At 44.5% G+C, this 13,362-nt stretch overlaps 1 protein-coding gene across 2 annotated transcripts in view; it reads left to right on the top strand.

The window, feature by feature from the left end:
* Positions 1-13,362, top strand: part of LOC143806106 (complement factor B-like) — an 80,006-nt gene that overhangs the window by 49,269 nt on the left and 17,375 nt on the right. For both annotated transcript variants that reach the window (XR_013221394.1, XM_077286063.1), the window contains exons 12-15: positions 4,079-4,196; positions 7,463-7,607; positions 8,570-8,649; positions 8,908-9,011. Coding sequence is in view for 1 of the 2 variants with exons in the window: in XM_077286063.1 (XP_077142178.1) it covers positions 4,079-4,196; positions 7,463-7,607; positions 8,570-8,649; positions 8,908-9,011 (447 nt within the window). In the remaining variant the exon portion in view is untranslated. The remainder of the gene's footprint in view (positions 1-4,078; positions 4,197-7,462; positions 7,608-8,569; positions 8,650-8,907; positions 9,012-13,362) is intronic.

Genomic DNA, 13,362 nt, shown 5'->3' with positions numbered 1-13,362 from the left:
CCATGTGTCTCCATCTGGCTATCGAAACATATTGCGGCTTGACGCTTTCAATACAAATTTAAAAAAAAACTTTCTCCTTACCTGGCCGCGGTCCAACGACGATGTTCCCTCCAGGCATTTCAAGTGTGGTCTCACCAGAGAATGACAATCACGTACGCGCTGATGTCATCTGCCAGCCTGCTATTCACTGGAGGCTTTTAACTATTGCCGTGCGGGCCTGTATGGCAATAGAGTTTAACTGAACCTGCATCTCGGACGCAGGTTCAGTTACTGCACCGGCAGAGTCCTGCCGCTGGGGCCCAGTGAGCAGAAGAGATGGGGCCCATTGCGGGCCCCCTCTGCTCATCAGGCTGCATACGCCAGTCAGGGCAGTAATGCCGTGATGGTGTTCCTGACTCAGAAAACTGTAAATAAATACTGATGTATTTATAGTCTTCTACATAAACTGTGTGTCATTGCAGTAACTTGCATGCCTCCTCGGCACGACCCTACTCACTGTGGGCACTGCATGACTTCTCGAGTCAGGCCTTCTCACTGAGTTTGCCTTTTGCAGCACTTCTCGGCACTGCTGCATTAGCATGTGGTTTGCTTTTGACTTTAGGGGGCATGGCTGGTCTCTACAGAAATGTAACCCTGCTGTGTCCTGCAGAGATTAGGTTCCCTGGCCTATCCTGTGCCAGCAGGATCTGTATTAGGCAGAGATCCTCCAACCGCTCTTTGTTTGAATGTTTGTTCCTAGCCTGCTAGCACTTTGTTTATGCATGTCTCCATACTCTGTCTCCTGTTATCGACTGGCCTGTTTACCCACTCTGACTTCTCCATCCTTTGAACCGAATTTGTACTGTGAAACCACGCTGCCTACCCCATGCTCGGACTGTCTGACTACACTTCTGTCTCGCCCACCTGTACCTCGTACCAACGCCTCTGGCCCATCAGCTGCAGCAGTCCCAGGCACTGCCTTGTAGTGGTATATGGTGTCTACCGGCAACCCAGCCTATCCTCACCATCAGAGGTCCTAGTGAAGACTCAGTAGACACATAGTCACACCCCTCCAGTGTAAGCCCGGCCTGTGGTGCAGTGGGTCTACACCTACCAGTGTTATATTATGGTAAGGCCATGGACCCCGCTGACAAATTGTACAAGGAGGTCCGCTCTCAGCGTGAGCATTAGGACCAGCTTATGCAAGCCATCAATGTGGTGGCAACCCAGCTGTATGGTCTGTCCACCTCAATGTCCGTCCTGCCTTCAGCTTCTACCACATCTGGCCAACCCTCCTCTGGGCAGTCAGCCTCTCCGGGGAAACCATCTAATGCTCAAGTTTCTGGTGGAACTGCTAAGCTCTAGCTTCCAATTCCGTCCCAATATGATGGAGACCCAAAGGAGAACCATGGCTTCATCAAACAGTGTCAGATTCATTTCACACTCCAGGCTCACCTCTTTCCTCCAGACCAGACCAAGATAGCGTTTATGGTCTCTCTGATGTCTGGATAAGCCCTGGCCTGGGCAATAATGGGGAAGACTGCTGACTTGACAGATGTCCAGAAGGCAGTCACTGACACACTCGTCAAGGAAGGTAAGCCACAAAAGGTCATTGCTAAAGAAGCTGGCTGTTCACAGAGTGCTTTATCCAAGCATATTAATGGAAAGTTGAGTGGAAGGAAAAAGTGTGGTAGAAAAAGATGTACAAGCAATAACCGCAGCCTTGAAAGGATTGTTCAGAAAAGGCCATTCAAAATTTGGGGGAGATTCACAAGGATTCCTTGTGTCAAGCCACTCATGACCAATAGACAACTCCAAAAGCTTCTTACCTGGCCAAGGAGAAAAAGAACTGGACTGTTGCTCAGTGCTCCAAGGTGTTGTTTATAGATGAAAGTACATTTTGCATTAAATTTGAAAATCAAAGTCCCAGAGTCTGGAGGAAGAGTGGAGAGGCCACAATCCAAGCTGCTGGAGGTCTAGTGTGATATTTCCACAATCAGTGATGGCTTGGAGAGCCATGTCATCTGCTGGTGTTGGTTCACTATGTTTTATCAAGACCAAAGTCAGCGCAGCCATCTACCAGGAAATTTTAGAGCACTTCAAGCTTCTCTCTGCCGACAAGCTTTTTGGAGATGGAATTTTCTTTCTACAGCAGGACTTGGCACCTGTCCACACTGCCAAAAGTACCAATACCTGGTTCAAAAACAGCAATATCACTGTGCTTGATTGGCAGCAAACTCACCTGACCTATTGTGAAAAGGAAGATGAGAGACACCAGACCCAACAATGCAGATGAGCTGAAGGCTGCTATCAAAGCAACCTGGTCTTCCATAACACCTCAGCAGTGCCACAGGCTGATCTACTCCATGCCACGCCTCATTGATGCAGTAATTGATGCAAAAGGAGCCCGACTAAGTATAGAGTGCAATTACTGAACATACATTTCAGTAGTCCAAGGACAAAAGGTATCGCTCCCGCACTGCTGCCTTATGCGATCATCTTACGGTGTGCCTTGTAAAGCTGCTCCAGTATAACTACCCACTCATCCATGCAAGGGCACTCCGGGTGCACAGCCAAAAAAGTGCATAACAATCCAATGAAAAAAGAAAAGAAAAACGGCTTGCACTCACCAGGCCCGATGAACAGTAATAGTCTTTATTAGAACATATGCAGTAAAATCAGGGAGAACGTGTCCATGCAGGATGACAGCTGTTTCGCGCGCACCCGTGCTTCCACTGATCCGATGTCATAGAGGAAATGAGGTAACCATTTATGCAAAAGTAACCCCCTCCCATCCAATGACATCACACATAACAATCCCCTCCTATACAAAATGTGAATACAAAAAACATCACCCAAAAGAAAAAATCATTATTAAAACTTAGATTAAAACAATGCAGCTTAAACCCAAAATAAAGGGGAAAGTGAGAAGGGAAAATCAATATGTACTGTAATATTCATGACGAATTAATCTATAAAAAGACCGACATGTTGATTCTCTCATTCAGGCCCATTGGTCCTACGGCATTCGTGCGCATTATCCATATTGCCTCACGTCTCAAAAGGAGCCTATTCAGATTACCGCCCCCCTGTGGTAGAGACACCCTTTCTAAGCCTACAAAGGAAAGCGATTTAATATCGCCATGATGTGCCTGCCTAACATGATTAATGAGACAGGGAACCCCCTTCCCAGTGCGGACCGAATTAAAATGCTCTCTTATCCGAACAAACAGGGGACGGTAAGTCTTACCTATATAATACAAGCCACAAGGGCATAATATAGCGCACACCACGTGTGTGGTTTTGCAGGAAATAAACTCACGTACCACATGATCTATGGGACCAATTTTAAAGTTTTTTCCCGTAAGGTGATAAGAGCAAAAATTGCACTGTCCGCATTTAAAGTTGCCTTTAGGGGTGCCCTCTGTTAACCAATTTTTACATTTAGACTGTACCCGATTGTGTACCAACATATCCTTTATACTTTTACCTCGACGGCTGGCAAACAAAGGACCATTTTTAGCTCTCTCTTCTAGGTCTCCTTTTGAGACGTGAGGCACTTTCCCCTTTATTTTGGGTTTAAGCTGCATTGTTTTAATCTAAGTTTTAATAATGATTTTTTCTTTTGGGTGATGTTTTTTGTATTCACATTTTGTATAGGAGGGGATTGTTATGTGTGATGTCATTGGATGGGAGGGGGTTACTTTTGCATAAATGGTTACCTCATTTCCTCTATGACATCGGATCAGTGGAAGCGCGGGTGCGCGCGAAACAGCTGTCATCCTACATGGACACGTTCTCCCTGATTTTACTGCATATGTTCTAATAAAGACTATTACTGTTCATCGGGCCTGGTGAGTGCAAGCCGTTTTTCTCTTCTTTTTTCATTGGATACATTTCAGTAGGCCAACATTTCGGATTAAAAAATCATTTTTCAAGCTGGAGTTATAAAGTATTCTAATTTACTGGGATAATGAATTTTGTGTGTTTTTCATCTATGAGCATGCGTAAATTAAGATTAAAATTTGCTCCACTTTCTCTCTTTTCTGTTCACTTGCAACCAGACTTTGTGACACTTTCTCTTTCTTGTTACTTTAAGCGTCCAGGGTCTCAAGAGACATGTAAAGGAACCGTTGTGAGCAGATCTTTTATCTTGACGGCTGCTCACTGCTTCCATCTAGATGAAGAGCTCCATACTGTCAGTGTCAAAGTTGGAGGTAAGTTCTCCCATCAGTTTTACTTGAGCTCAATCTCTTGTCCTACTACAACAGGGGTGGGCTGACAATGACATTTTCTTCAGCGTCCTGATAGATTCCTGGGGATTGCAGCGCTTGAGCCGCTAACCCATTTTGCCAGCAGCCAACCCTCCTTAGATTGCGAGCACTTGCACGTAGAGTTCAATACTGAATTCTGCAGCCAGCGTCAGTGCATTCTTTGTAGGAGGAGTTAGTGCATTCTGCGCTCCCATTCAGTTATTTCGATGAAGGCAGCAGTCGCAGTGTCTCCTATGCTATGTATACATCATCCATCATATCCTGTTCTGTATATACAACACAACAGCCCCATTGTATTCTATGGGATGCATACACAGCAGTCTTTGTGTCTCACATGTGAAGTATACAGAAGCCACAGTATATCCTATCAGTGTCTCCTATCTGATGTACACTGCAATCTCAGTGTCTCCTTTGTGATACATACAGCAATATTAGCGTTTCCTATGTGATGTATATACAGCAACTCCAGGGTCTTCTATGTGATGTATAGACAGCAATTTCAGTGTATACTATGTTATGTACAGTACAGACCAAAAGTTTGGACACACCTTCTCATTTAAATATTTTTCTGTATTTTCATGACTATGAAAATTGTACATTCACACTTAAGGAATCAAAACTATGAATTAACACATGTGGAATTATATACTTAACCAAAAAGTGTGAAACAGCTAAAAATATGTCTTATATTCTAGGTTCTTCAAAGTAGCCACCTTTTGCTTTGATGACTGCTTTGCACGCTCTTGGCATTCTCTTGATGATCTTCAAGAGGTAGTCACCAGAAATGGTATTCCAACAGTCTTGAAGGAGTTCCAAGAGATGCTTAGCACTTGTTGGCCCTTTTGCCTTCACTCTGCGGTCCAGCTCACCCCAAACCATCTCGATTGGGTTCAGGTCTGGTGAGCACCCGATCACTCTCCTTCTTGGTCAAATAGCCCTTACACAGCCTGGAGGTGTGTTTGGGGTCATTGTCCTGTTGAAAAATAAATGATAGTCCAACTAAATGCAAACCGGATGGAATAGCATACCGCTGCAAGATGCTGTGGTAGCCATGCTGGTTCAGTATGCCTTCAATTTTGAATAAATACCCAACAGTGTCACCAGCAAAGCACACCCACACCATCACACCTCCTTGTCCACGCTTCATGGTGGGAACCAGGCATGTAGAGTCCATCTGTTCACCTTTTCTGCATCGCACAAAGACACGGTGGTTGGAACCGAAGATCTCAAATTTGGACTCATCAGACGAAAGCACAGATTTCCACTAGTCTAATGTCCATTCCTTTTGTTCTTTAGCCCAAACAAGTCTCTTCTGCTTGTTGCCTGTCCTTAGCAGTGGTTTACTAGCAGCTATTTTACCATGAAGGCCTGCTGCACAAAGTCTCCTCTTAACAGTTGTTGTAGAGATGTGTCTGCTGCTAGAACTCTGTGTGGCATTGACCTGGTCTCTAATCTGAGCTGCTGTTAACCTGTGATTTCTGAGGCTCGTGACTCAGATAAACTTATCCTCAGAAGCAGAGGTGACGCTTGGTCTTCCTTTCCTGAGGCAGTGCTCATGTGAGCCAGTTTCTTTGTAGTGCTTGATGGTTTTTGCCACTGCACTTGGGGACACTTTCAAAGTTTTCCCAATTTTTCAGACTGACTGACCTTCATTTCTTAAAGTAATGATGGCCACTCGTTTTTCTTTACTTAGAATTTGTATTATGGCAAGAAAAAAGCAGCTAACAGTCTATTCAGTAGGACCAACAGCTGTGTATCCACCAGACTTCTGCACAATACAACTGATGGTCCCAACCCCATTTATAAGGCAAGAAATCACACTTATTACACCTGACAGGGCACACCTGTGAAGTGAAAACTATTCCCGGTGACTACCTCCTGAAGCTCATCAAGAGAATGCCAAGAGTGTGCAAAGCAGTCACCAAAGCAAAAGGCGGCTACTTTTAAGAACCTAGAATATAAGACATATTTTCAGTTGTTTCACACTTTTTTGTTAAGTATATAATTCCACATGTGTTAATTCATAGTTTTGATGCCTTCAGTGTGAATGTACAATTTTCATAGTCATGAAAATACAGAAAAATCTTTAAATGAGAAGGTGTGTCCAAACTTTTGGTCTGTACTGTATATACATTGGTCTCGGTGTATACCATGTGATGTATATACAGCAGCCTCAGTATATCATGTGTCATGTATACAGCAGTCTCATTGTCTCATATGTGATGTATGCAACAGTTTCACTGTCTCCTATGTTATGCATGCAACAATCTCGTTGACTCCTGAGGAATGTATATACAGCATTCTCAGTGTATAATATGTGATGCATATACAACAGCATCAATGTATCTTATGTAATACATACACAGCAGACTCTGTGTATCCTATGATGTATATAGCAGTCTTAGTGTCTCCTATTTGATGTATATACAGCAGTCTCGGTGTCTCCTATGTAATGTGTATACAGCAGTCTCTGTGTCTTTGATGTGCTGTATACAGCAGTCTTGGTGTCTCCTATGTGATGTATATACTGCTTGAGTTCTATAAACATTACATGAGCAGTGATGAATTTCCCACTGTGAGGAAACTTGAAGTATAATGTACATCTCTGTTCAGAACAACTTACTGCTGCAAGTTCTTTACAAAACTTAAAAAATCGATTCGGCACTCCAAAGTGGATGCAAAAATTATAAGGATATTTTATTGATACAGGTTCATCCACTGTATAGAAAAAGTTTACGTTTCGGCCAATAACATGGCCTTCACCAGAACAGTGGAATCTTCTTAGGAGTAGTGTCTCATGACGCTGTGGTAATGCACTACCATGCAGGGGATGTGGTGCTCTTTATTTATAAAACGTATCATTGCAAATAGTTGACTGTGCTCCAGATGGATACAAGCCTGGGAAAGCAATTTTGAGTAACAGCATCACTCATTCCACCTAACATCACACATCCCGCCAAAGAGAAGCAGCTCCAGCCATCACATTTGGGAAGAGCTAATTAAATATTTGACCAAATATAGCAGGATCATTTTTAAGTTGGTGATTTTGCACGGCCCCCGAATTATGGTAGAAATATCTTTTGGCAGAAATAAGGTTCCCCACCCCTGATATACAACCTCCAAAATGCTCGCTAGTAGAGGCATGAGCACTTCAGAGCCAATTCTACAAATGTGAGGACTTTGTATGTTTTTCCTTTCATCTATTGTAGGTAAGGTCTACAAAGCGAAGGAACTCCACCGTCATAGTGACTACAACCCAATTGGCAAAAAGGACAAGGGTGTGGAGAAATCCTATGATTACGATATGGCTCTCATTGAACTGGATAAGCAACTTGAGTTTTCCAGTAAAATTAGGTAAAATAAGTAAAGACTTATTTTGACAACTTGGTTAAATTGAACATGAACATGTTTAGCAATGGTGACATGATCACCACATCTTGAGGCACCATGACTAACCTTGTTATGGGCCACTGGAAGTGTAGATACTATGGAGGCACTGTGGTCATATATGTTATGGGGACATCATGACCTGTATTGTCCCAGGTATCATGGCTAGTGGGATAGAGATGAGCATAAAGGTCCTATGCGAAATCTTAGTTGTGGCATGACTTTGTGCTGGGACACCTAATCAGAAGAGGCGCTGGTACTCTCTAAATCATGGACCACTAAAGTGGCAGGTTGACCAAAGTCCGGCAAACTTTTTTGCTCAAATATACTACTGGATGTATCATTGGTTGTGGTGTGAGACACTGGAATCTTTGGTGGCTCTGTATGGTCGCACAAGTGCCCCCTTTTGCTCCTCATACTGAACAAAACATTATAGTAAGAACACTACAGAGTGAGGCATTGTCACCACAAAATGGCACCGAGAACATCCCATGGTGTGTTTTATAACAGAGAGAGATTTCTTATACATGATATAGACAACGAGGGGCATTTTATTAAGACGTATATAACATAGATCTTGCCAGCGTTAATAAGATGCAGAGAAACCAAAATCATATCATGCCAGAAAGATGTGGGTTAACAGTGTCAATAAGCTGCCAAAAAGCCTTAGCTTCTTATTGTGAGGTCAGTGTAGATTGGATAGGCCTAAACCATTGATTTTTGTTGCATCTGTTGACTAATAATGAGTGAACTAGTAGGTTGTCCTACCACATTCTGACAGCGTTGACAAGACTTTCTTTGGGTCTGTTCTTCCACATAAAACCTATGATTTAGGATTTTTCTTGTTGGAGCTGGTGTTTATTCGGAGAGAATGGAACAGAATGTTTTTATTTAGACAGCAGGAATAACCTTGCTCGCTCTTCCCGCAGACCTATCTGTCTCCCATGTACAACCGGGGCGTCCTGGGCTTTAAAGCAGCGAGGGAAATCTGTCACATGCAGCGACCATGGTGAGTGTCGGAGGGAAGAATTTCATGTGATGGGTTTGTGTACTTCCAACTGTAAACTTCATTTTGTCTTTTTTTATATCTTTGTTCTTGTGTGGCTTCTTTAAGAATTTTGCTTCATAGTGATCGGAGATTATTCTTTGTGATACAAAGCTCCAAATACCCTGCTGTATCTCGGTTATCCATAAAGTATCATAATCCAACTGTACATGCTAAAGTTGTAAAAAGAAATGTTAACCAGTGCCATTTTATATTTCGTAGAGAAGACATTGCTCTCGGAAGAGTTGGTGAAGGCCATGTTTGTTGCAGAAGAAACTGATAGAGCGCTTGAGCGGAAAGATGTGATCATAAAGCTAGGGAGTAAGGTAATGAAATGGCGATTTATCAGGTCGACTGAATGGCCATAACATTGCCGTACTGCTACAGTGGAGCAGTAGAGCTGCCATGTGTGCTGCTGCCATAGAGCTGCCATGTGTGCTGCTGCCATAGAGCTGCCATGTGTGCCGCTGTAAGACCACCGAACACAAAACACAAGCAACCAAATAGTCCCATAACACTATAAATCTTTATTAGAAAAATGTAAAAAGCCATCAGGTAGGTAAAACGATGCAAGATAAGGGAACAAACGTGCATTCCTGTCGGTCATGCTGGAAAGGGTCAGGACAACCACACATACCATGCCTAAGTATGGCAATATGCCCTTAATGTAGGAAGGCCCATGACTTCTTATGCTATTAAATCATAGAACAGTGCCATAGCATAAAGAATAATGCATAATAGCTCAGTACGAGCACGTACCTGGTATCAATATAGCAGGCAAGATGCGTGGGTGACCAGACACAAACCCCGACGCGCGTTTCGGAGCAAGCAGCTCCTTTAGCTCCTTCCTCAGGGGGTGAATATAATACTACTGGTGCGCATATATATATATACGCACCAACCGGAAATGTGCAGCCACCTCGCGCGCCGCACCGGCACACCGAGCGGCACTCGGGGTCCCCAACATGGCCGCCGGTGCCGGAAGCACGTGGGGCCCCACGTGATCAGACGCCGGACAGGAAGGAGGAAACCACGCACCGCACGGAGTACCGGCACATGCGCACAAGAAGATACACACCGGTAAGCCATCTTGGAAGGGGGCATAAGTGCTGGCAAGGAAGTAACAGCCGGATTGAATATAGACAGAGAAATAACAAATAGTCCCACAATCACCAATGTATATCCTAACAATAAAAGAGACGTCCACATATATAAATAAATATATCTACGCACAGTAAACCCCGGTTGCAAACCGACAAACATATACTGTAGCTGAATTCAAACTGCATAGATACATATAGTATATAACAAGTGAATATCATCAGGTGATACATATAAAGGACAATGAAAACAATACAAAGAAAAATAATAGGGTACATAAAACATTTACGGTAACATGGATCAAAAATTGACCAAACAATATATAAACATCCCCATAAACTATGGCCCAACACCAAATAACAATATATATATAAACCAAAATAGACATACAAATACAACAAGTAATACAATAAATACACTAGAATAAACCAAGCACATATTGAAAACTATAAAATACAAATATCCAAAAGGCAAGATAACAATAGATAATCTTGACACGCTGTCATACTTGTATTCCAAAGATAGCTGGATTCCAAAAAGGCTTCAATATTCATTAACGGATCCAAAGATGGCATAATACTAAATAATAAACAAATACAAATTAAAAACACAAAATAATACAAATAAAAACAAGCACAACCCGAAATAGCACGCCCATAATGTAATGCCCAGCACAGACGTGGATCACAAAAATGGGGCAAAAGAAATATTTTCATTCAACCCATCAGGGTGAATGGTGCGCAGTGTCCATATCCACCTCGTTTCAAGTTGCGCCAAGCGCTTCGATAGACCACCCCCCCATATATTAATGTTAAGGAGATCTATGCCCCGCACCTTCAGCAGCACTGCGTCACACGAGTGGTAGTCTCTAAAGTGTCTAGGTATTGTCTTCAATGTGGTAACGTCTTTAAATTCCGCTGCCGCCTGTATACCCAAAACGTGTTCTCTAACACGGACTTTCAATTGCCTAGTGGTCAATCCCACATATATAAGGCCACAAGGACAAGTGGCATAGTATATCACGTATCTGGAGATACATGTTATACGTTTTTTTATTGTAAAATTCCTAGTGCCGTCCGAGTTGGAAAAAGAGAAACATCGTTCGATATTCGGGCATGCAACGCACTTCCCACATGGAAAGCAGCCACACCGGACAGCAGCGCCGCTGAGGAATGTGGGCACAGATAGACCCACGTAATGGCTATGGGTAAGCTGATCCCTCAAATTCTTAGCCCGACGAAATGTAATTGGTGGATGTGCCGGGAGAAACTTTTTTATGATGGGATCAGCCTGTAGAATTGGCCAGGGCTTTTCCATAGCCCTACGTACTCCTACATGTTGTGGGTGGTAAGATGTGACAAATCATAAAAAAGTTTCTCCCGGCACATCCACCAATTACATTTCGTCGGGCTAAGAATTTGAGGGATCAACTTACCCATAGCCATTACGTGGGTCTATCTGTGCCCACATTCCTCAGCGGCGCTGCTGTCCGGTGTGGCTGCTTTCCATGTATTACAAGTATGACAGCGTGTCAAGATTATCTATTGTTATCTTGCCTTTTGGATATTTGTATTTTATAGTTTTCAATATGTGCTTGGTTTATTCTAGTGTATTTATTGTATTACTTGTTGTATTTGTATGTCTATTTTGGTTTATATATATATTGTTATTTGTTGTTGGGCTATAGTTTAGGGGGATGTTTATATATTGTTTGGTCAATTTTTGATCCATGTTACCGTAAATGTTTTATGTACCCCATTATTTTTGTTTGTATTGCTTTCATTGTCCTTTATATGTATCACCTGATGATATTCACTTGTTATATACTATATGTATCTATGCAGTTTGCATACAGCTATATATGTTTGTCGGTTTGCAACCGGGGTTTACTGTGCGTAGATATATTTATTTATATATGTGGACTTCTCTTTTATTGTTAGGATATACATTGGTGATTGTGGGACTATTTGTTATTTCTCCATTGCCACATTGGGGGACACAGGACCATGGGTGTTATGCTGCTGTCACTAGGAGGCTGACACTAAGCTGAGACAAAAAAAAGTTAGCTCCTCCCCTGCAGTATACACCCTCATGCTGGCTTCCAGAGACCCAGTTCAAGCTTAGTGTCGGTAGGAGGCACACTGGAATTTTTAACCTTTCTATTCCGGACGAAGGGGGCGACGGATTCTTTCATGTTCCGATCTCCCCCCAACCAACAACAGGCGAGCACGGGAGTTTCACCTCTCCATATCCTCTCCTGCGATGTGGGATGACACTGCCTGAGCTAACCTTTTGGGCGACGGGCCCCTTCAAGGGCACCAATCTTCCCCCGACTCTCAGACGATCACTGGTGTTTTTACCTCCAGTATCCTCTTCTGTAGCCAGGCCTTTCATTGCCGGACATCTGCCCTGTCCACCAGGTTTCACCCTCGGCTGTACAGAGGCTTTCTTTCACCGTGGCGTCCATGCAGCCCCCACTCTATCACCACTGAAAAAGAGCGGATGATGACAGGAGGCGGACGGTTCCTCTTCACCCCCCTTTTCAGGGGATGGTGGATGGAGGCTCCCCATTCCCTGCACCGTCCCATTCTTGAGATCCTGACAGGTTCCTGTGGGCAACAACTCACTTTCTCCCTCCTTTCGGGGTAAGTGCCTCAGAGGGGGGGGGGGGGGCGGCCGCTTTGCGGTCCGGAGGGCTCCTTTTACCGGCGGCACGTTTTTTCCCTGGGCCACTTAGCCTCCGGTGTCCAGCGGCTGCGCGCCGGGCCGAAGCCGCAAATTTAGTCCCCGGCTTCGGCCTAGCACAGGCTCCGCCCCCCTTTTTGCGTCATCCTGCGGCGCCGCCCCCCGGTCCTGGCGCTTCTCACCGGCTGTGAGATCTCCCTTCTCTAATCTCGGCGGCCATCTTGGATTCTCCTCTGCACGCCGCAGCTCCAGCGTTCCAGCCGCAGCTTCCTGCACGTGCAGCGTTTTGTTCGCCGACCGTCACCAGCTACTGCCGACTCTCTCTCCCTCGTTTCGGGACACAGGACCTCGGGTAAGGAGACCACGTCAGGTTCTCCCCTGCAGTACGCCCTCCCTTCCTTAGCTATAGACCCTGTGGTCTATCTTACATTAGGGTACATCATGTCCCAGACAAGATCTAAAGCCGCCTCAAAGGTGCATACTACCTTTTTTTCTGCGTGTACTACCTGCCAGGCTCCACTCCCTCGGCCTCAGCCTTCCCCCCCCTGCTCAACCTGCGATGCCCCAAGTGCCCAGGAGCCCCCCACCGCCACCGACCCCGGGGTAGCTAGTCCCCCTGCGTGGGTCGCTTCACTATCTCAGTCCGTGGATTTTTTAGCCAATGCCATCAAATCCATTCAGAACCCCTCTGGGGAGCGGGGTAATCCTTTTCATGGTTTAAGAGATCCCTCTGTAACAAGGGAATCGTCGGCCAGCAGGGGCCGCTCTCTCCAGAAAGAGGCACGGTCATCCAGAAAATGGATCCGCACTTCCTCTCCTGAGCGTTCTCCTCACCAATCAGGTTCTGGCAGCTCCACCTCTCGCTCACCCTCTCTAGGGGCTCGTAGCATT

The sequence above is a fragment of the Ranitomeya variabilis genome, chromosome 2, assembly GCF_051348905.1.
Source record: "Ranitomeya variabilis isolate aRanVar5 chromosome 2, aRanVar5.hap1, whole genome shotgun sequence".
Taxonomy (NCBI): domain Eukaryota; kingdom Metazoa; phylum Chordata; class Amphibia; order Anura; family Dendrobatidae; genus Ranitomeya; species Ranitomeya variabilis.
Note: the sequence above shows the minus strand (reverse complement) of the source record. Positions and strands in the feature narration are given on the sequence as shown.